The following is a 21489-nucleotide window of genomic DNA, read 5'->3' on the forward strand; positions in this document are numbered from 1 at the left end:
TGTGCAGTCAATTGGGGACATGAAAGCAAAACAAACGTATGAGAATGTCTTATTAATGCTCAGCATTGTTGAAGCCCGTCACGTTTCGGCAGTAAAAGGGTAGAGCAGCATTGATGAGCAACACTTGAGTTGATAAATTATGGCCAATTTGTGTGAAGAGGCAGCACAAAACTGATTGCACGCATCAGGCTTTTTCACGCACACTTGTGGCCAACATTGCACACATTGTCCTCCCTCCCTCCCTTTATTTATTGATTTGTTTCAAGTCAGAACTAAGTATTCTGAAAAAAACATGGACGTGCTGAGACTTAAAGCTCTTATTGACCCGCCTCGCAGAAAACCTGAGCGGTGTTGGTAAAGCTACTACGGATAACGGCACGCTCCTGTTAATCGCCTCGGTAACGCGGACGGAATTTTGGACAACACGTCAAGTGACTGTCAGAGCGTTTGCGAATGACATGCGAAGCTCACTCCATGTCACAATGCGTCCCCTCGCGCAGATTGAGACCCCCACGGACGATGACGCCTTATGAACAGCGCGTGATCTGCGTGTAGGGTGTCGCTCAACTCTGTTGAAGTGACATCTCGACTAAGAGACAAGCTTTGTGTTGGAAAGGAGCTATATTTAGCTTAAGACGTGGAGGAAGTTACTAAAGTCTTTTCACCACGTGTACACTTGGTGTGCTTTTTTTTTTTTTAAGCAGAATAATTTGAAAGCCATTTACTTAAACCTGTAAAGAGAATTCAGAAATATGTTTGAAAATATAAACATATTCAATTGTGGAGCTATAGGGTGCCATTTTATGCATGTGGAAATGCAGGTGAATCTTGATTTGCGTGTTGATTGCAAATTTCTCATAATGGTCTGCATCAAGTGCAGTGAAGGGGTGGCCTTGAAGATGCGCCCGGCAATTGAGTGACAATTTGGTATCAGAAAGTTGGTATATTTGATAGGGGCACAGGCAGACTGATTCTGAGCCCCACGGACAAGTGCGGTGGATGGCAGATGTTATTTCAATTTTATATATACAGTACATACATATATATATATATATGTATATATATATATATATATATATATCTGTGTATGTATATATATATATATATAAATATATATATATATATATATATATATATATATATATATATACATATATATATATATATACATATATATATGTATATATGTATATAATATATATATATACAGTATATATATATATATACAGTATATATATATATATTATATACATATATATATATATATATATATATATATATATATATATATATATATATATATATATATATATATATATATATATATATATATATATATATGTATTGCCAATATACTGTATATCTGTTTTCCTCCTCCCCTGTTGTCCCTGTAGGCTTGTCTGCGTTGCACTGAATGGAGAGGTGATGCTTTGTAGAGATAAAATGGAATTCAATTCCGAGGTGTCATTGCATCTTGAAAGCAAAAAAGGCACACAAGTAAATCCGCGGTAAACAATGCAGCATTTTCGACTGGGAACATATGGGGAAAATATTGAAAAATTGTAAACTATATCTTGCAGTCTTAACAGTACTTAAAAATCTGGTGTTTCGGTGGCATGGAAGGAATCCACCCGCACGCACAATGTATATCCACATTCTGTCATGACAGTTGTGGTGATTGTTTACACCACTGCTTTGGCAATCACAAACCACACAAGCCCCCCCCTCCTGTGCGGCAACCACATAACCCCCCTCGCCAGCAATCTGTTTTGGGTTCTTCGATGGGTCTGCACAAAGCTTTAGCCGAGTCTCTTTCTTTAGGGCGACATTGCCATGCCAACCAAATGCACATACAACCGAGTGTAAGAACGAATGTGAATGCTAAAAGACTTCAGATACATAGTAGTGCACTGGCTTTATTCCCTCACCGTCTGTCATCCCAAAAAACTGTTCTAGTGGAAATTACAGAAATGATTCGCTAATACAACCATGCAACTCAAAATGGAATGAACATGAAAAATGTTTCTAATGCATGTAATGGACCCCCGATTAGTCATTAGTCAACGGATTTGATTATGTTTACTTAAGAACCAACTGTTCTGCTTGGAACACAACAGTCTCTGACCGTGCATTTGCCAAACATATAGGCTTTATCTATCTATTTGTAATTAGATGGATGGATGGATGGATGCACGGACAGACAAACAGACAGAAGGAGAGGTGAACAGGATGGATTGCTAGATGCATAGATACAGTTGCTAGCAAGATATATCGCTAGATAGGTAGATAGACAGACTGACAAACACATAGAGATGGATGGATGGATGGGTGGATGGGTGGATGGATGGATGGATAGATGGATAGATAGATGGTTAGATAGATGGATATGTCATCAGTTTGTGTCATGACCAACAGTCATGTGGTGAATTTCTACTTTTATGATAAAGTGTGACACTGCTGGATAATGTGGAAGTGACAGTTTGTACTGCCTAAACTGACTATATTGTATCTTCTCTGCATTCCCTCGGGAACGCGAAAGTGAAGCTGCCATGGACTGGAATAATTTTTCTACTTTGACTATTCTCCTGTAATTGCGGCCCTTTTTTCTGCAGCAGTGTTCCCCGAGCGCCCATCGGTCTCGTCCATCTGCTTCCAGCATCTCCATCCCGACGAGCGCAAGACCGCCGTTGCCATGGAGAGGACGGCCTCGCGACCTCGGCTAATTAAATTTAGGTAACATTTCACAACACAGCGGATCACATAAAGGCAGATGGTAAATGGCGCATGGAGTTATTCAGGTTCCTCCACGTGAAGCCAGTTGGGTAGTTTGGGCCTTTTAACATCTGGCCCTGTGGATTTAATGGGGCCATCAATGTTATGATGTGGGCTGATGATTTTTGGCTGTTATTTGCAAAAAAAACCTCAAAACACTCACACTTCACTCATTTTCACTCAACATTCATCCATCCATTTTCTATAGCGCTTGTCCTCATTAGGGGAGTGGGTGAGTTGGAGCCTGTCCAAGCTGCTTTTGAGTACACCTCGGATTGGTCAAGAGTCAGGTGCCAGCAGTAATATCAGTTGCGAGGGGGGGTGCATTTGACCACAGGGAACATGTTTTTTTTTTTGGGCTGTACTAGAATAAAGTGTAATTGCACAGCCACTACAGTAGGTGGCAGTGCCGCTCTCATTGTCACAGTGTGCAAGGAGTATTAGCTCCTCTGCAGAGGTGTATTTATAACAATTTTACAGACAAATGATACTATTTATAGTCGCGGCGGAGAGTAAGGGTGGCGTGAAATATTTTCTTCTTTCTGGGGGTGTGTGTGTAGCAAAAAATAATTGAGAAGCACTGCAATGTATTTTAATTAGAGAAAAATTGTTGAAAAAATGTTTTTTATGCATGCAATGTTGCTAATTGAGTTTTTAGTTATATGCTTACCATGGCCATACCTTGTCATTCTTTGGCCAGACTGGCACTTGGGGGAAATTTTGATACCTCAGATTTTTCCAGCATTTTCACACGGATGCTGTATCCTTAGACCCCTTGATACTCTGCCATAAGTTATTCATATTAATTGCACATTTAAAGAATACATATCAATTGATCTGAATGCAAATTCTAAAAGAAACTGTCTTTGGTGAACAATGTCCGATTCTTACAGACGACATTAACAAAATTACTTTCGCAAGCAAACAACATGGCTGGGAAGTCATACCAGTCATACTATCCGCAGTCATGGTGTCATTAAAAGGGACGATAGAAAAGCTGCTTTTTTTTTTATGAATCGCAAGATTTCTCTGCTTTGCACAGCGTTGATGTAAGAGCAGTGCAAGACACGCTCACAACGTGCTGCAGGCCTGGAAACAAAGTCTTTCTTTTTTTCTCATTCGCCTTTTCTTGTCTAGTGTAATAATTTACACAAGGTTTTTGATGGTGCAAACTTTCAGCGAAGGACATTCGCATCGAAAGCAACAACACAGCAATGTGGATCTTTCACAGAAGACATGGTGTTGTCCCTGCAAAGTTACTAATGAATGACCGTGAGGAAAAGGGATTGAAAATTGCAGTGAAGTGGAGGACTGGTAGTAACAGCAGCGTGACTCTATGTTCAGATAACAATAAATAGGGGTCTTGCTTTTATACAAAAAAAATAAGAGACTATCCTGATCACATTTTATCATGTGCCGGAGAGTGAAGCCCATACATATTCACGGTTTGGCATTTGCGAACTGACAGATTTTTAATTTTATTATTCAATTTTTTATTTATTGGAGGGGGGTGGGCTGTCCACTGTCATTTGCACATAAACTGACAAGTGTAATTTGGCAGCTTGAAGAAGAAGTGCTGACTCCACGAGTGAAAATACAATTGATGCTTTCTTTAAAGCGGAAGTCAACCCAAACATATTTTTTTCAAGAATATGTTCCCAGCAGGCCCACTAGTTGAAACACGGCATTCTGATTAATTTTGCGTTTGTGGAATATAAATTAAGCAGCAAAATGCACTGGGTTTTAGCCATCTGTGGGGGCTGCCATTTTGTCTTCTGTCGACTGACAATGACATCACAACTGCTCACAACGACCAATCACAACTAACCTGTTTTCTGAATCTGAGCCGTGATTGGTCGCTGTGAGCAGTTGTGATGTCATTTTCAGTCGACAGAAGACAAAATGGCCGCCCCCACAGATGCCTAAAAACGAGTGGATTAACACTAATTCCACAAAGGCAATATTCATCAGAATGCCTTGTTTCAGCAAGAGGGCTTGCATAGAACATATTCTTGAAAAAAATATGTTTGCGTTGACTTCCGCTTTAAGTGCTAATTTAATTTAATTTTTTTTCTTCACTGTGTTGGCTCTAGCTTCCGCTACTAGGAGCCGCTCGTCTCATCATTCAACCCTTAGCTCCACCCCTAGTCATATGATAATGAAAGTTGTAGAAGAGGGATGAGGTGGGCATTGGCACATGTGCAAAGAAAGGGCAGCACATAACAGACATGTTATTAAGACAATGGGGAACTGTTTTGAATGGGGAAAAACCATGAAACAGTCTGTTAAAATAAATACATGCCACAAATACATCTGCATTCAACAAGGCCATGCTAGGTGAACCACGGTATGCGGGGTGAGGGGTGGGGGGTATGAAAATATGCTGTGTTGTAGATTTGAATGGTTAGTCTCGGCCAGCGAACTGTGTTTTTTTTCCCCCTATGGTCAGCATACTGCGAATAACAAAAGTGACACTGTCCTGCACGCTCATGAATGATGTAGCAGTTTGCCAGGACGCGCTGACCGACCGTATTGGGCGTCGTTTTCCGCCGCTCTGGTGTCCTAATGGGACTCACACTGCGGAAATTAGCAAGTGACGGCGCACTTTTATCCCTCACCTTTTCACCCGCCTGGCAATTAAATCAGCCACCTAATCCCACCAGAGGCAGGTGGCCACTAAATTTATGTACAGTACTTAGACTCACAAGCAACTTCAATGGGTACACCAACACCAATCTAATCTATATATATATATACATATATAAACACGGGTGTCTAGATCATTTGATTATGAGCACTACGTTTATACAGTAGTGTTTATGAGGACACTCTACATTTTATTATTACTACTAGTAATAATATATAAATAGTAGTAATTTCAATCGATATTTCCGGGCACAAACTCCCTGCTGTCTCGTGTTTATTTTACAAACACAGCGGACTGCCCACGTTGGAATGAAATGATGTTCAGTGTGGCTGCCCTGGCTGTATTTGTTGACAGGCAGAGATTTGTTTAATCATATCTCAGCATGCTGAAAGAGCTTCTCCCCTTTCCCGTCCACGTGCTGAGAATTTCAATGACATTTGCGACTCGCTCCCAGTTTTTACTGTGCTTTAAATAACTCATCTACGCTGGTAATCACTTCTGAGTCTGACTCTGCATGTAATTTGTTTTATTTGATATCTTCTCAGTGCACAGCTTATCTTTATGAAGATTAGTAGTGAGAATTGTTTCATCCTGCCGAAGTAGAAATATCCACTCGCCAGCTCATGCGCTTTCCAACTACGGGGAGATTTAACAGATATAGATAGTGTTGTGGAAATTGTTTCTACATTACTACGTTGCTAGAAATCATTCAAAGTTGTCTTTGTTATTTTTTCCTGGCAAGAAAGAGTTGTACAGCGCAGGCACAGCACGGAAAGCATTAGACAAGGTCTGACTCACGTGGCAGCTGCTGTCACACAAAACAGGATGCCGGTTATAAAATTACAATTGTTTACCGAGTGTACAAGAACAACCAGGCAATGAATCGTGTGCTGCTTCACCGAGTCCAAAGACAAATGACGTTTACCAATAATATGTATCAGCCTGCTTCGATCGGAGCTTGCCATGAACCTGATAGATTTTGAATATCTGACACAAGAAAAAAGGTTAAATGGCAGAGGCCATCCTTAGCGCCGCACTTCTTGAGTAAAAGCAAATAAATCATAGCAGAGACCTTTGCCTGTCTTAGTTCTCAGTCTCCACGAGAGTACGATTTAATAGTCGAGGAAAAAAAAGGCAATTATTTGAGATGTCTCCTAGGCCCCCTTTTCTTTCTTTGGTTCTTTCTTTTTAATTAGTTTATGATTGAAACAAGATCGACACATTTATTTAACTTGGCACCATTTTTTTTAATTTCAATTTGTGCTTCCTATGACTTTCAGAAATGATTGTCCTCTAGCCAAGCGCGTGCCATTTTGATTTTAAATAGTCAACACACGGGAGCCTAGATAGCAGAGGTTCTGTCTTAGTTCCCTGTCTGACTTCTTGAGAGCTCAATGAAAGCAAGATTTAACATAAGAACAATATGTGCGGTGTCCCTCTGGGTAGTGTCCTAGGGGCCCTCTTTCATTCAAGATTCACCACAATATTTGACCTCTGTATTTAAATAAGAGCGTTCTTGCAATTGCCCTTCTTTCAAGGGTTATTTACGAAAAGAAAACCCTGTTGATTTTGAATGCAGTATATAATATCGACTAGCTGAAGCCAAAGGTCCTCAAAAAAACAAAATGTACAAAAATGTTCATAAATTATGTCATTGCAACAGTCCTATTAATTTAAGTCTGACTGCTCGGCATACACTGAATGATTTTGTCTTGAACTTCCATCCGGACCGTCTGCCCATCCTGTCTTACATGAGAATGTGATACGCATCCATAATATCAGAATCGCCACAGCATGGAGCAGATAGAAGGACCGATAAAAGGAGATAAACGCCAGATTAGAGCCAGGCTGGTGAAAAGAAAAAAAAAAAATCGATGGACGACTCCTTCACGCTAATAAAGCACGCATGACTGAGAAAAGGGAGCCTGTAATGTACCAGGCACCTCCTGGAGGCAACGATTGTAATGTAACTCTCGTGCCCGCTTTCCCAGGAGGATGGACAATAAACGCACAAAACAAATTGAAGTGAGGGAATGCATCAAATCCCAGGTTATCCCTTTCTGCTACATTCTTGTATGGTAGCTTTTTGGGGCTCTAGAAAGGCAAAAGTAGCTTGATCCTAGGGATTTTCTCTTTTTCCCTTCACAAGTAATTCGATTGGGATAAAAAAAAATATTGATTTGCTGCTATTTGCATTCATATGAGAGTCCCTGCTTGCACTGTCTCCGTCTAGACGGCGAGACCCGCACAAATGGAGGAAGCTCAATGCTGGATGATTCATTTATAAAACAATCCCTCTCCCTATGTAAACAAAAAGGGGGGGGGGGCATCTCAAAATCTGGTCTATTGATGCTTGTGCTGATGATGATTTATCCCCCATGATTGAATGATATCCGTCATCATAATTAACATAACATTCTCGGAGGAAAATACCGCTGTCCTTGGCAGTCGTAAGGGGAAGACTGTGGACAGCAATAAGTGGACTAAAAATAGAGACGGACATTATTATGTATGGCAGATGGGCGCTGTGTTTGCAAGCTATTTCATTTCACTATACAAATAACGAAAGAGCATCGCCTGTCTCTTTTTTTGGTGATTTGGGTAACAAAATTAATTTGCAAGTTTTGTAAAGTATGTTAATCATTTTTAAAAAAAAACGTATTTACAAATGTATTCTTTTAGCCGTGACTGTGTACCTTCATAGCAATCCACAGATAGCAGGCTGTTCCACTCTAGTTCTTCAGGTAGTGTGCCAAGATAGCTTGGTAATTAATATACCTGGACTGTCTGAGTTCCTGTTCCTGTGTGGTTATTGGTGTTGATATCCTTATAGTGTCAACTTTATGCTGTTTTTGAAGTACTGTAATCACCTGAAAGTGTCTGAGTTCCTGTTACTGCTGACTCTCTTTTCCACTATTGTTTATGAAGTAGTAGCCATAGAATGTCCGAGTTCCAGTTCCTACTAACTTCCTGTTCCTGTATTGTTTTTAAAGAAATATTTAGTTGTTGTTTTTTACATGCTTACGCTCTGCTCCTATTCGTGTGTTCCTTTGTTGTTTTAAAAATTATATCCTTAAAGTGTCTGAGTTCATGTTCCTCTATAGTTTTTTGTATAATATGCCCCGCATTTCAAATTTCCTGTTACCACTAGCTGCTTGTTCCTTTGTTGTTTTATACAATACAATTTGAAAGAAATATCCTTTACAGTGTCTGTGCACATCTTCCTGCTTCTTTTCTGTTCCTCTACCAGTCTTCTTTTATTGTTTTAGAAGTAACATCCCGAGCGTGTCTGAGTTCCTGGTCCTACTATCTTGTTCCTGTTTGTGTCGTTTTTGAGAGTAATATCTCTAGCGTACCTGAATTCCTGTTCCAACCAACTCCCTGCGGCTGTGTTGTTTTAAAAGAAATATCCTGAAGAGGGTCTGATGTTTTTTTTTTAGGTAACTCTGTTCCTATTCCTGGATACATTTGTGTTTTTCAGAGTAATATCCTTAGAATGTCTGCGTTCCTGTTCCTGCTCATTCTCTGTTGCTGTTCCTGCGTTGTTTTGGGAGTAATATGCCAGTGTCTTAGTTCATGGTTCTGCTCAATCTCTGTATCCTCAATCCCGAATTATCTATTTAAATCAAATCCTAGTGTGGCTTGCATGTGCTTATTATGTCATTGGCATATGGGGCAGAAAAAAAAAGCCCTATAAAGTCTGCCTAGCAACAAGTGAGCAACAAATGACATGATGGGGAATATGTTTCTGTGTTCTGCTAGACTGCTAGAATTGAAGTCAGTAGTACATTTTAAATTATGTTTCCTTCTAGGTGTAATTCATACATTTGAATCATACAGCACACCAGGAAATAAGAAATACAATAAAGTTGTAGTTCTCCTGATGGTGTTTTTATTTATTTTCATCTAAAATAAACACTAGGCAGTCTCATTACCTTGGCTTGGCAGTCACAGGCATCACAGGGGTGGCACTTGATTGCACATGTCCCTCAGCCCTGAGGAAGAGGTGGCGGAGGGTTGATGGGGGGGGGGGGGGGGGGGGGATGGCTCACGCTGCCTTTACGCACATTCTCCCTTTTATGAGGTAGGAGGAGCTTGTTGCACCGGGATGCTGCTCGCTGCAGCAGTCCCGTCAAACCGTGGGTCCTCCCCCCACCCCCACCAACCCCCCACCACCCCCCCACCCTACCTCTCCATCTAGAGCAGCCCTGTTATCACTTCCATCTACGCGCCCTGGCTCTTGGCTCTCCCAGCCCCGACGCATCCCTCAAATATGAGTCGCATCACCCAGAGACTGCACGCCGGTGCTACATAGGTAAGATCATTTGTGTATATGTGATTCTTATGTCTGGATTTTTATGTCTGAAGTGAAGCTTTAGGGAAGAAGTGGCTTATCCCTTTGTCTACAATGCACGCACGCGCGTGCTTTGTGCATGCAGACGCATGCAGGTGCGCCACTTCGATCCAAAATGATATGATGAAAAAAAAGCACGCCTTCACTGTTCAATGAACTTTTAGGATGTCTTCATTTGTCAACTTTTAACAAGAGTGATGCATTTTTCCATTTTGGAGAACTACTCAGGTATTTTTATTTCTTATTTGCAGGAATGTGCTCCAGAATGACCATCACGATGCATCTCACGGCCGTGCTCTTGTTTGTAGCCGTAACAGGCGTCGCCGGAGGTAATTCGATTAGTCATACGTCACATTGTCAACTCCGGCAGCTTTTTGATTCTGATTGTGTTTTGCCACAGCATGAATAAAACAAAAGCGTCTCTCTTTTCCTCTCATGAGGTTGGGGATGCAGCTGCAACGCAGAGAATGGATTTTGTGAGAAGACTGGAAAGTGCAGGTAGTGATGCTTGTGATAAGCAAAACTCATATCCTGCATTTTTAATACATCAGTGGAGCGCTGTTTTATTGTTTCGGATTCATCAACTGCCAAATCAGCCCTTTGTACAAACAATGGATTTTCTTGCCATAATCAAAGCCTCATCTCAGCACGCTGGCATTATGGGGACAAGAGGAGTGAGGGCGGTGTATTAATAGTTCAAGATTGTTCCCTTTTTTTCGCAGGTGCAAACCAGGCTGGCGGGGAGACCACTGCGAGCGCTGCATCCCCTTCCCGGGCTGCCTGCACGGCTCCTGCGAGACAGCGTGGCAGTGTGTGTGTCAACCGGGCTGGGTGGGCAGCCTCTGTGACCAAGGTGAGCCCCCATTAAGTAGCACACACACACACACACACACAGTAACAGACCGGCCTGGGGCTTTGGGTGAGTCGCTGAGCCCCAAGGGACGTGTGAAAAATACTGGGATTTATTTTTAGATAGGGGGGGGAAAGGCCGGATGAAGGTTGCTAATCGTTAAACGAGGTACTTGAGAACACATGCCTCGTCATACAGTGTATGATTTAGGAGTTGTAGCAGAGAATGTTGCAGTAGCGGAATGGAAATAAAGGACACAAGGAGAGATGTTGTCAAGCATGAGAGCAAGGGAGAAGGAAAGAAAGAAAGAAAAGAAAGAAAGAGACATCACAGGCACAAACAGAATGTTTTTTTTTGTGTGTGTTACCTCAGATATTCGCCTGTGCTCGTCACGACCTTGTTCTGGTAATGCCACCTGCATAGAGACCGGAGAGGGGGGATACTTGTGCGTCTGTCCCCAAGGTTTCACCGGACCAACCTGTCAGCTGAGGAGGAACATCTGTGTCATTGATGGGTAATTTTTAAGCAATAATAGACACCGAATCGATACCTCCAACTAAACCCAAAACCCAAACTGTTGCCATCCCAAAACATTTAATTTCTGTATTTTTTAAAGTAACATTCCAACATTCTTGACTGTCACCAGAATTTAACCATCCCATTAAGAGCTATAAAACATAACACACACATCTTATTTTACTGTCCAACATGTAAAATATAAATTCAACCACGATCATTAAATGTTCTATAATGCGTGTCCTCATTATGGTCACATGAAAGCTGGAGCCTAATGCAGTTGACTTTGGGCGTAACGCAAAACATTAACATGACAAGCATCTGGCAGCTAGCCACTTGCTAACGTAGCAGTCTACAGCAGTCACAGAAGAGTCAAATTAAAGTCCTTTGTTTGTAAAAAGTTGGTAAATATCTCTGGGTTTTTTGTCACGCTAGTGACTGTGAAAAAAAAAAGAGTGTCGTCTCTGGCCCAATTTTTTTGCTTTTCATTTACTTTTAATTTGATTTATATAAGAAACCACTGCGCCAGTGCAAAAACAACCAACCAGAGACAGAAATTGTGATGATGATGATGTCAATCATTTGTCGTTCTTTCTTGGGCACACTCTTCATGGGCATAACCATGTGGCCTAGCAAAAAGCAAAACTATAACTATAACAAACTGATAAAACTGTAGGCGGGGCTCTATTTTCATAGCACACCTGTGCTTGGATGTAACAACTGTCGCATCTTGATTTTTGCTTTGGGAATTTGGCAGACCGTGCTGCACCATGCTGGGCATTCCAGCGGACCAAGGGCATTTTCTTTTACGCGCCCCCAGCACATCTGAGGATTTGGTATCAGAAAATAGATTAAGATTCAGATTAGATAGTTTAGATCATTTTAAAGCAGGTCTAAATTGTGGCGCAGGTGGTGCAACGCGATTTTGGTGGACTTGATCGAGATACTGGCAGACAGATTCTGATCTCTGTGGATGTGTTTGTTATATGCCATCATATTTCAATCATAAACATGATAACAGCATGCGTCGAATTTTCTGAATCATTGTAGAAATCCATTAATTTAACGCTTTATTATTATCATTGTTAAAACATATTTAAAATCATCCTCCTGGCTGCGGCACATCTTATGGGTAGGACGTATGAGCTAGGGTAGAATGCAGTCGCCAGGTCATCTGTAAGTGGGGAACTTGAAGTGAGTCTATCAAAATACCAAAAGTGAAAAAAATTCCACCCATGCACAGTTGGACTGCACTTTGCGCTAGACTTGCGCTGGGTATGAAAAGATGGCCCTTAGTGTAATGTACGTCCACTTTGAATAAGGTGCTTTCCTGGGGTAACACGGTAACAGGTCAGGGTTAATCCTGTGATGCCGGCTGAAATTAGATCTAGTCAAGCGTTTTTCCCAGAGATTTTTGTCGAACTCAAAATTTGGCCCACTTTAAGATTAGCACCGTACATGGACAAATTAAATATTTGTCACCCTAACAGATTAGAAGCCTACATACAGTAGTACACTATTGTATTCTTTGCTCATTTCTGTAACCAAATATGGTTCCCGATCAAGGGCTATTGTTGTTCCCGTTAAACTCCAACTTGATTTGACCCACTAAACTTTCTTCAGAGGACTATTATCCCATACCTAAGCATTACCTGTGATGATTTTGTATGCTATTCGACCAGGTATGACAGAGATAGAGAATTGAAGATTGAATTTTAGAACAGATTGGTTTCGCACGTTATTTGTCCCTTGAAGGCAACCATACTCCATGTTTAAGACACAAATGGACCTCACGGACTAAGCATCATGAAACTGTCGATTTAAAGGGAATATTTTATGGAAAGTTGACATTTGAATTGCTTGTATACAAATAGTTGTGTGTCTTGAGTGCCAGCTTGCCCATCAAGTGTGAAATTACATGACCAATTCAGTTTTTGTGAGCTGCCCACATTAGAAAATGATTTTGGCAACACACTGCAGCAGGGGAGGAGCAGTGGCTCATAACTATTAGACAGGGCAGCCCCTCCAGCTGCTTTGAATATGGCTGTTTAGAGAGGGTTATTGTTATGGTTGTTGAGACTTTCATCTTGAAGGGTAATTATTGTAATTATTGATCCTTGGGGTAATTTGAACTAAGGCTGTCACAGAAAGGGCAAAAAAAAAAAAAAAAGAGAAAAGAAAACTGTTTTAATTTGTGACAAAATGGCATATTTTGGAGAGAGTTATAATTTCTCTGTATTTAAGAGTTTAAAGACATTATTGGAATATTAATAATGATAATAAAACCTACTGTAATTATTGAGCCTGCTGAGAGTATATTTCGGAAAGTGTCTAAGTATGCTCATGAGTGGTCTGAGATGGCAAGTCTGCACACTCTTCAACATGCCAACATGCCAGTCTATCTGGCAACCTTCCCGCGAGACCAAGGCAAGAACCAAAGAAAAAAAATCTAATATCTTTCATCTTTCATTCATTTGTGTGAAATGACAGTGCCGGTATGGACTGGATCTTGTTACACTAAAAATTAGATTATATGACCTTTACGTGCATTCCAGAGCATTTTTTCCTTCATTAAAACAGCAAATTCCAAAGTCAATGAACACAAACACATATAGGAGATATAGGGAAGATGCAGTATTATCCTCAAATGCTTTTACCAATGCCCCCAGTGCACTCATATCCGCTTCAGGGGACGTGACTCATTGATTCTGCTCCCACATTAAATGTCTCGCAAGTGTGGCCGCACTATAATTCCTCCAGAGTAGGGAAGACGGAATTTCATGTGCTTTTAATTCAGATAATGTATCCTGTCTCCAGGTAGATTAGTGACTGTTAAACTAATACCAGTGAATTTTCTGCACAGATATTGAGGTAACTTATTATCTTAAATGAGCTGCATTGTGAAATTGAAATCATTCCAGCACATGGTCCCCGAGGGACCTCATAAATTGGCCCTCTGTTTATAAAAGCAGCCTAGGACCAAAGAGTAAGGTTTGTTATTCCAAGTAAAAAAAAAAAAAAAAAATCATGGCTCGAGAGAAGTTAATCCATCAGTATGAAATGCGCAAAAGATGCAAGGTGTTTCAGTCAACGTTTTAACAAAAAGATGTGAAATTACTGTTTGCAGACTACTGTAGACAGACTCATAAAGGCTCATAAAGTGAACCAACCTATGTGACAAAATTAACAAGGCTCTCAACTTGACACAAGGCAAGTGTGAAGACGATCGGATGAGAAACGAGACAGATAGAGAGGTGACAAGAACCTCTGGCCTCTGCTATCTCTGGGTTATTTTTAGCTCGATTCAAACTCAATAGATTCTTTCTACCTAGCTACCCACCTGTCCGTCCGTCCCGCCATCCATATAAGTTATCTATCGGAACATTTATTCACCTGAAACCCACAAGAAACTTGTAGATGGTAGTTGCTGTGAATCTAGTACTACATACCTGTATAGATTTGTGTGAGTGAAATCCCCAAAAACGGAAGAATAAGGCGTCCCAGAACACTACCCTGAGTAGCTTCAGAAGATTGATGAAAACAGGTATGGTGGTAACAAGGACATTTTGCCTCTGCTAACTAAGCTTCTCTGAGTCAGAGTACAGCTGCTGATTCTCCGTATTGAAAGCAGCAAGATGAGGTGGCTCGGGCATCTAGTTAGGATGCCTCTCGTAAGCCTCCCTGGTGAGGTGTTCCGGGCAATGGATGAATGGCTATTCTTTGATACAGGACAATGATCCATGAAAGCCTATGATAACTCCAACTGCAAAGTCTCATTGTAAAGAAAATGAAAAGAGAGAAAGGGGTCTGAGGAACCTCACAAATCATTAACTTTCCAATCCCCAATAAGAAGCCACCGTAAAATACAAAGGTGAAATACAGTATAAGGTAGTCTTACATCTTAAAGGAAATAAACAAAGAAAACAAAAGGGCCTAGGACATTACCCTGAGAGACCTCAAATAACGGACAAAAATGAAGGCTAGGGATGAAACCACATCAGAGTAAACCAATCCATCAATTTTCTAGGTTGTTTTTAAGATGTCAGTCAACATACAGTATAGACGACCATTCACATTCACACCGTCACTAAGCGGAAACTCAACCCACGCTACCTGCATGGCATTCAGACGAGTGAACCACTGAAATGTCAGTGAGCGCCTTCATGAACCTGTGCGCATTATATTCTCTGTTCTGCCCTTCAGCTCACCTTGCCAGAATGGAGGTACTTGTACGGAAAAGGGCGATGCCTTGGAAGCACACGCTTCCTGTTCATGCCCCCCTGGATTTTCTGGAAACTTCTGTGAGCTCACTCCTGACGTCTGTCATTCCAACCCGTGTCTAAATGGCGGCAACTGCACAAACCACGGGACGACCTTCACGTGCTCCTGCCCGCCAGGCTTCGTCGGTTTCACTTGCAACGACACCGGCTTCTCTCCGTGCGCCGCCGCACCCTGCGCCAACGGGGCCACGTGTGTCAACCACCCCGACGGAACCTTCCGCTGCGTTTGCCCCAAATGGTTTTCGGGACGACTGTGTTCCGCGCATCACCGGCCGAAAGCCAAACCCAAGCAGGCCGCCGCCAAGCCCGTGGACCACAGGGTGTTTTCGCTGACCCCGCAGCACTACTCGCTCCCTGCCCACGCCTTCCACAAGCTTCTCCAACCACCTGAGAGGGATCTGCTCAAGATCACACTCAAAGAGACGGTGCACCACTCCCCCGGCGTGCTCTCCAGCCACGGTCAGCTGGTGTGTTTCGGCATGCTGGCCCTGCTCACTTGCCTGGTCATCCTGGCCACCGCGGGCATCGTGCTGTTTGGCCGCTGTGAGGCGTGGCTGGCCAACGCCAAGTATAGCAAGCTCGTGCGGCAGCAGCGCGAACACCTGCTGAAGGAGGCGGACGGAACGAGCCACGAGGATACGGGACACTCGGTGAACATCATCCTGCCGGAGAAGATTAGACTGAACAGCTTCGGGAGGCACTATACCTCCATCTAACCTCGGGAAGGCGTTATAGTGAATGTAGAGCAGAAGGGGACATTGTCGATATACATTTGAATGTACGGTCGAGCACAAACATGGCACTGGATTGTAAGTACGTTAATGCAGGGGTTCTCAAACTTTTTAGGTCCAGGGACCCTTTACAGGGTAGACATTTTTATAAGGACTCCCAATTAAACATAATTACAATGTGCGCCCCTAAATGCCTCGGAAATCATTACAATTTGGAACATTTCAACCTACATGACCTGTTTAAAAGAAAATGGTTAAAAAACGAAGTTCAATTGAATCAACTGCAATATTTACACATGATCAGCTGACATGCACTGCTTCCACTATCAACCGGGTGTGAACAGAAAGGAGCTATTGCATTAAATCACAGTCACGTAGCGACTTGGTTTCTATATTTGCCACTTTTCCAATCACTCTAGTGACAATTTTTCCAAAAAGCAACCAAAAATGCAAATGTTTAACTCCCGCGAAGAAACAGACCTGCTGAGCGGAATCTTTTTTTTGGACAAAGTTTTCGTATTAAAAGCAAGTGATTTATCCACATGTTGGAAACTTCTGATTGCCCCAAAGCAATGCTAAAGCTAAATGATGTGCCATAATTTATTTATAAGTATTTTCTGGACCCCCAAGTTACAGCTCATGGAGCCCTGGTTGTCCTGGGAACCCCAGTTTGAGAACCACTGCTGTAATGTATGACATTATGAAATATGTTATATACCAAATAGCAAGGTGTTGTGTGCCAGTTCTTTATGTCACTAGTTCAATATATGCAAACATTTTAGGACCATATGGAATATGTTGATTAATGCAAAAATTTGGTATACTTGCGCAATCTAATACGTCCAATCTAAGAACGGTATGAAAAAAAAAAAACCCCATGCTTTCCAACTACAGCTCTCTCCTCTGGATCTGCTTTGCCCCTGTGCATGCGGACTGTAACAACCAGAAGCAAAAACCAATTTCCACATCAGGAGTTTTGGCCAGATTTACACAAAAATCTCCTGAGTTCTTGCTAGGCATGTGTGCTACTCTTCCACACAGTTGGGTGGAAAAGGGTTATATAGTTTTGCACAAACAAACAAATCAAAATCAGAGACCTCTTGTACCGGGGTAATAATGCTCAGTTTTTGACTGATACTATCGGACCGTATAAGGTTCATTGCCGATAAATTGTCATTAGGTATAAGTGTAAACGGTTGTTTGTCTATAGGTGTCCTGCCATTTGCAGGCGACCACTACGGGGTGCACCGCACCCCTTGCCTGCAGCCAGCTGGGACAGGCTCCAGATCACTCGCCTAATGAGGGTAAGCGGTGTAGTGGATGGATGGATATAATTATAAGTAGAAAAGAAGAAAAACAATTTGGCAACCTCTACAGCCAACCCCCACCATAGTGAAAATGCATTGGAAAAAAAAAAGGAACCCCCCCCCCAAATTCTTCCCCAAAAACACACAGATAAACATGAACTATAACATGTAATGTTTACATGTTTATAACGGCTCCTTCTTTGAATGAAAAAAATATATGCATGGAGATCGCGAGTCATTCAGGTGGCCGAGGCTTTTGCTAAAACTAGTAGCTGTTTAAGTACACACACTTCCTTACCAGCTACGACGAGGAGCCAACGCTTGCTCCTTTTTGGCTCGTATTGGAAGCTGGCTGTGTTGTACAAGTCCCGGTGCCCACAGCCCGCAATGATTGTTTTTTTCCTAAGTTTTTGTCCACTTTTTACCTGTGTATGTGACGTTTATATGAAAAAGTAAGCACATTTTAAAAGCCATTTGGCTCCATTGTAGCTTGACCAATTCGCCCTATCTACGCAAACTGTATTGACTTTTTATGTAATCGTGTCGCAGGAGTAGCTCAGCTCACGTTTAGTATGACCGCAGTATATCTCGTATCCTCATTTGGTAAAAGTTTAGTGCGTCTGTCAACAACGGAGCTATTTCCGTGTTTGTTCAAACAACACGCCTGCTTGCTGGTTGCATCTGTAAGTTTACGTAACTTACGTTGAGTGATGAAAAGCTATTTTGAATTAAAAAAACGCTACAATTAAATAAATAACTCTGTATCTAGTTCTTTTTTTTTTAAGTAAATAAAATGGTTTTCAGACTTTTGACCAATCAAAAAAAAAAGAAAAAAACCCTACACGAATGGTATTACTTTGTGATTGAATGGTCGAGGGCGCGGAAGCGGAACTTCCGTCCTTCAGCGCAAAGGCTTCACGACATGCGACAAGGCTAAAGACAGATTAGCTTTTGGGATCACATATACACTTTGGCAGCACAGAACGACCTTGGCCGGAGTGAACAAGGATGTGTTTGCTGTAATGTCTTATTTTGTGGATCTGATCAATGACGTCATTGATTGCGCAAATGATGACATTACAGTTGATAACCAAATTTGCAGAAAATGCTAAATATCGACCAATTTCGATCCACTCGATCAAATCGGTGTAAAGTCTATTTAAAACAGACTATGTATACATACATATGTAATTAAAAGACAAAGAAAATAACAAAATAAGGCCAGTTAAAGAAGATTGTGATTCTTTAAAATTTTGAAAATATTTACTTTAGAGAAGGTCAATTTGACATGCAATGTAACAGGGGGGTTAACATTGTTTGTTTTGTGAAGCACTTTTTCTTTTTTCACCTTTTACCGGCCCTTGTTGGAGTGTGCAAACGCTCTATGACTGGTTGGTTACTGTACATAAGGGATCACCAATGATGCGACATTGTGATTTTGCGAGAATGTTGTAGAAGTCCTCATGTGAAAATGTAAACCCTTGAAGAGATTTGCAACTATTAAGTGCATATTGTTTATTTAACTGGTTCTTATATTGTTAAAGAATTGTTGCTAATTATTGTGAGAACTGATTAACATGATCAGTGTTTCACATAGAAGAAAATCATTAATTACTGGTATTGATAATGTATAATTATTTGACAAAATCTGTTATTTCAGAAGTGTGTATTAAATTGGTAGCCCTTTGCATTAATCAGGACTCAAGAATTTGCTTCATTTCAAAAAGGTTGGTGACTCCTGTTGTGCCTGGGTACAATTTCAAATGAAGCGAGTGCTCATTATTAGGGCTGTCAAAACGATTAAAAATGTACACGTTTATCTGTGGCCCTTTAAATATTATTAGAGTTTATGTTTTCCGAGTGATCACTGAAGTGCACACGAATGTGATTGGCTCATATGTTATGCTGTGCTATGCTGTAGGTGGTATCAGCACGTCGTGTGTTCCTCCTTTAAATTGACTTTAGAGAGTCAAAGAACCATTTTCATGTCAAATATAATGATTGCTCAGTGTGCCTGGAGGTGTCAAATACCACTGACTGATTGCAGTTTCCCTGCTGTTTTTGGGTTGTTTTTTTTACCCACCAGATTGTGGACTTCGATTGTGAATGAAAATTGCAATATCAGTCTACTCTTGATCCTTCCCATCGGTTATTGTTGAGTCTGGACCTCATCTGATTTTTCCGTACAACTTTACTTACTGCTTGACTTTCGCCATCTCTGCTGAGCTCCAAAATGAAGTTTGGATTAAAGCTGCAAACTGTCCTTCTCCAGGCAGCCACCCTCTCCTCCTGATGCAAGGGGAGAAAAAAAAAAACACAAAAAACAGATTTATGACTTGGAAATGTGCTGATGCTGTGTGTCATTTTGTGATAGAATCACACGTGTGCAGTGCATGGAAAATATTTCGATTTATTAGCTGGTGACAAATGGATTTGTTTGTGGTTGTATACCCAGGCAGAGTCTTATATTTTCCTAAGAACAGCTCCCACTCATAATTTATTGAAGTCATACTGTCTTAGGAATTCAACTGAATCAAATAAAGAACAATATTAGTGAGTAATGTGCATAAGCAATCAACACTTAAGTGTGCAATCTGCAAATAAAGTAAAAGCATTTCAATTAAATGGGGATGGCATGTGCAAAGAAAGAATAAGGGGCAAATACATAACAGATTAAATTCGGACAACATGCATATACAATAGAAAGAAAACACATGTCGAATTGACATGTAATAAAATCATAAAAAGCTGGTATAATAGCCTCCAAATTAATTGTTTCTAATAACCAAACAGTTGGGGTTTTTTTTCATTTAAAATGACTTAACCTTTGAAAGTCACACGTTTTAAATATTACAACATTTATATTGAGTAAAATGAGTAAAACACATTTAACTTTAATACTGTGCGGTCCAATCAATACTCTGCTTTTACTGGAATGGTGAGGTTTTTATCATCCCAAAATATATATTTGCTGTTGTGTTTTTTTTTTTGGTTTTTTTTGTCCAGCAATGTTTCTACTGGTTGTAGGTTGTGTTGAATTGTTGGGAGATATGAAATGTACCAGTAGGCGCCATGTCAGGTGAGGTGATGGATCATTTGGTGATTGGGTTAAATTGACTCATTTCTAGTAGCAACATTGGCTTGCACAGGGAATTAACCTCACTTCTAAAAATTTCGGTTCCAAATTTAGTCACTAGAGGTCGCCAATACTTCAACACAGGACCACAATTCCGGCAGAGAGACAGACTCAATGCAACATTGTTTAAACGATAGTACAGCATTAATTGAGCAGGGGATAAGCACAAGGGTGAAGTAATTGAATCATGTTGGGTACAATGAATTGAATACATTTTTCACAATGAGAGAACAATCACAAGGCGGTTATAATATACAGCAATGGTCACTCATCAAGAGCGTGTGGGCGACGGGAGGCGGGTTGACCTCGTAATACTACGGCAGTTAGTAGTACTTAGTAACTAGACGTGTCTACCTCGACGCCATTTTAAGAGAGCTTCTGTCCCCCCGTGAGGCCGCGTTACTGCGGGCGGGGGAAAAAGGGAAAGTTCAAACCCGTTAAATGGAGAGCTGGTGAGGACTATAGTCCTCTGGTAAGTGGAATCTGACAGTTGTCTTTAATAAAATGCATTTAAGCAGAAAAAAGTGTGCATCAGCGCTTGATGTGATTTAAATCTTGACCTCAGGCTTTTACTCCACATATTATCACCTTGTTCCCTTATCTTGTCACTTTATCTTGGAGCTTTTCAAGCTTTTAGACAAGATTATGTCTACAAATCACATTCAGCTGAGCATCTAGATGATGTCACACCAAATCCAAGACAGCTGATGCGCATTACAGTGACACATTATTTAATAATAATTCAGTACCCCCCTCCATGCGTGGCTGAAAACGTTGAGAGAAAATAGTAAAGTCATATTGCAGTCTCTGTCCCCCTCTGGTGGACAAACTGTCACAGCAGACGTGATAGAAAAAAAATCGGGGGAAAAAATGGAATATTTATGTTCGCATTTAAG

The 21489-nt window shown here is 41.0% G+C and overlaps 3 protein-coding genes across 3 annotated transcripts in view; 2 read left to right on the forward strand and 1 right to left on the reverse strand.

Annotated features, from left to right (window-relative positions):
* wdr25 (WD repeat domain 25) overlaps positions 1-2756 on the forward strand; it is a 100122-nt gene extending 97366 nt beyond the window's left edge. Inside the window, exon 9 of the mRNA XM_086048908.1 lies at positions 2613-2756. The gene's annotated coding sequence lies outside the window, so the exon portion shown is untranslated. The remainder of the gene's footprint in view (positions 1-2612) is intronic.
* The window catches only part of begain (brain-enriched guanylate kinase-associated), a 133800-nt gene that overhangs the window by 64874 nt on the left and 47437 nt on the right, over positions 1-21489 (reverse strand). The window contains exons 4-5 of the mRNA XM_086048901.1: positions 19657-19746; positions 10991-11108 (exon numbers count right to left, since the gene is read on the reverse strand). The gene's annotated coding sequence lies outside the window, so the exon portion shown is untranslated. The remainder of the gene's footprint in view (positions 1-10990; positions 11109-19656; positions 19747-21489) is intronic.
* dlk1 (delta like non-canonical Notch ligand 1) lies at positions 9604-19151 on the forward strand. The gene is made up of 6 exons (XM_086048910.1): positions 9604-9734; positions 10025-10102; positions 10214-10271; positions 10496-10626; positions 10996-11137; positions 15343-19151. The coding sequence occupies exons 2-6, from the start codon at positions 10027-10029 to the stop codon at positions 16133-16135; spliced, it is 1200 nt and encodes a 399-aa protein (XP_085905036.1). The 5' UTR covers positions 9604-9734; positions 10025-10026; the 3' UTR covers positions 16136-19151.

This window comes from Filicampus tigris, chromosome 13 (assembly GCF_054856515.1).
Source record: "Filicampus tigris isolate MCC_2025a chromosome 13, RoL_Ftig_1.0, whole genome shotgun sequence".
Lineage (NCBI taxonomy): Eukaryota > Metazoa > Chordata > Actinopteri > Syngnathiformes > Syngnathidae > Filicampus > Filicampus tigris.

Coding starts and splice junctions, on each gene's coding strand:
- dlk1 (XM_086048910.1), top strand. CDS start 10,027: ATGTGCTCCAGAATGACCATCACGATGCATCTCACGGCCGTGCTCTTG. Junction 10,103..10,213: donor CGTAACAGGCGTCGCCGGAG/GTAATTCGATTA, acceptor TCCTCTCATGAG/GTTGGGGATGCAGCTGCAAC. Junction 11,138..15,342: donor AACATCTGTGTCATTGATGG/GTAATTTTTAAG, acceptor TCTGCCCTTCAG/CTCACCTTGCCAGAATGGAG.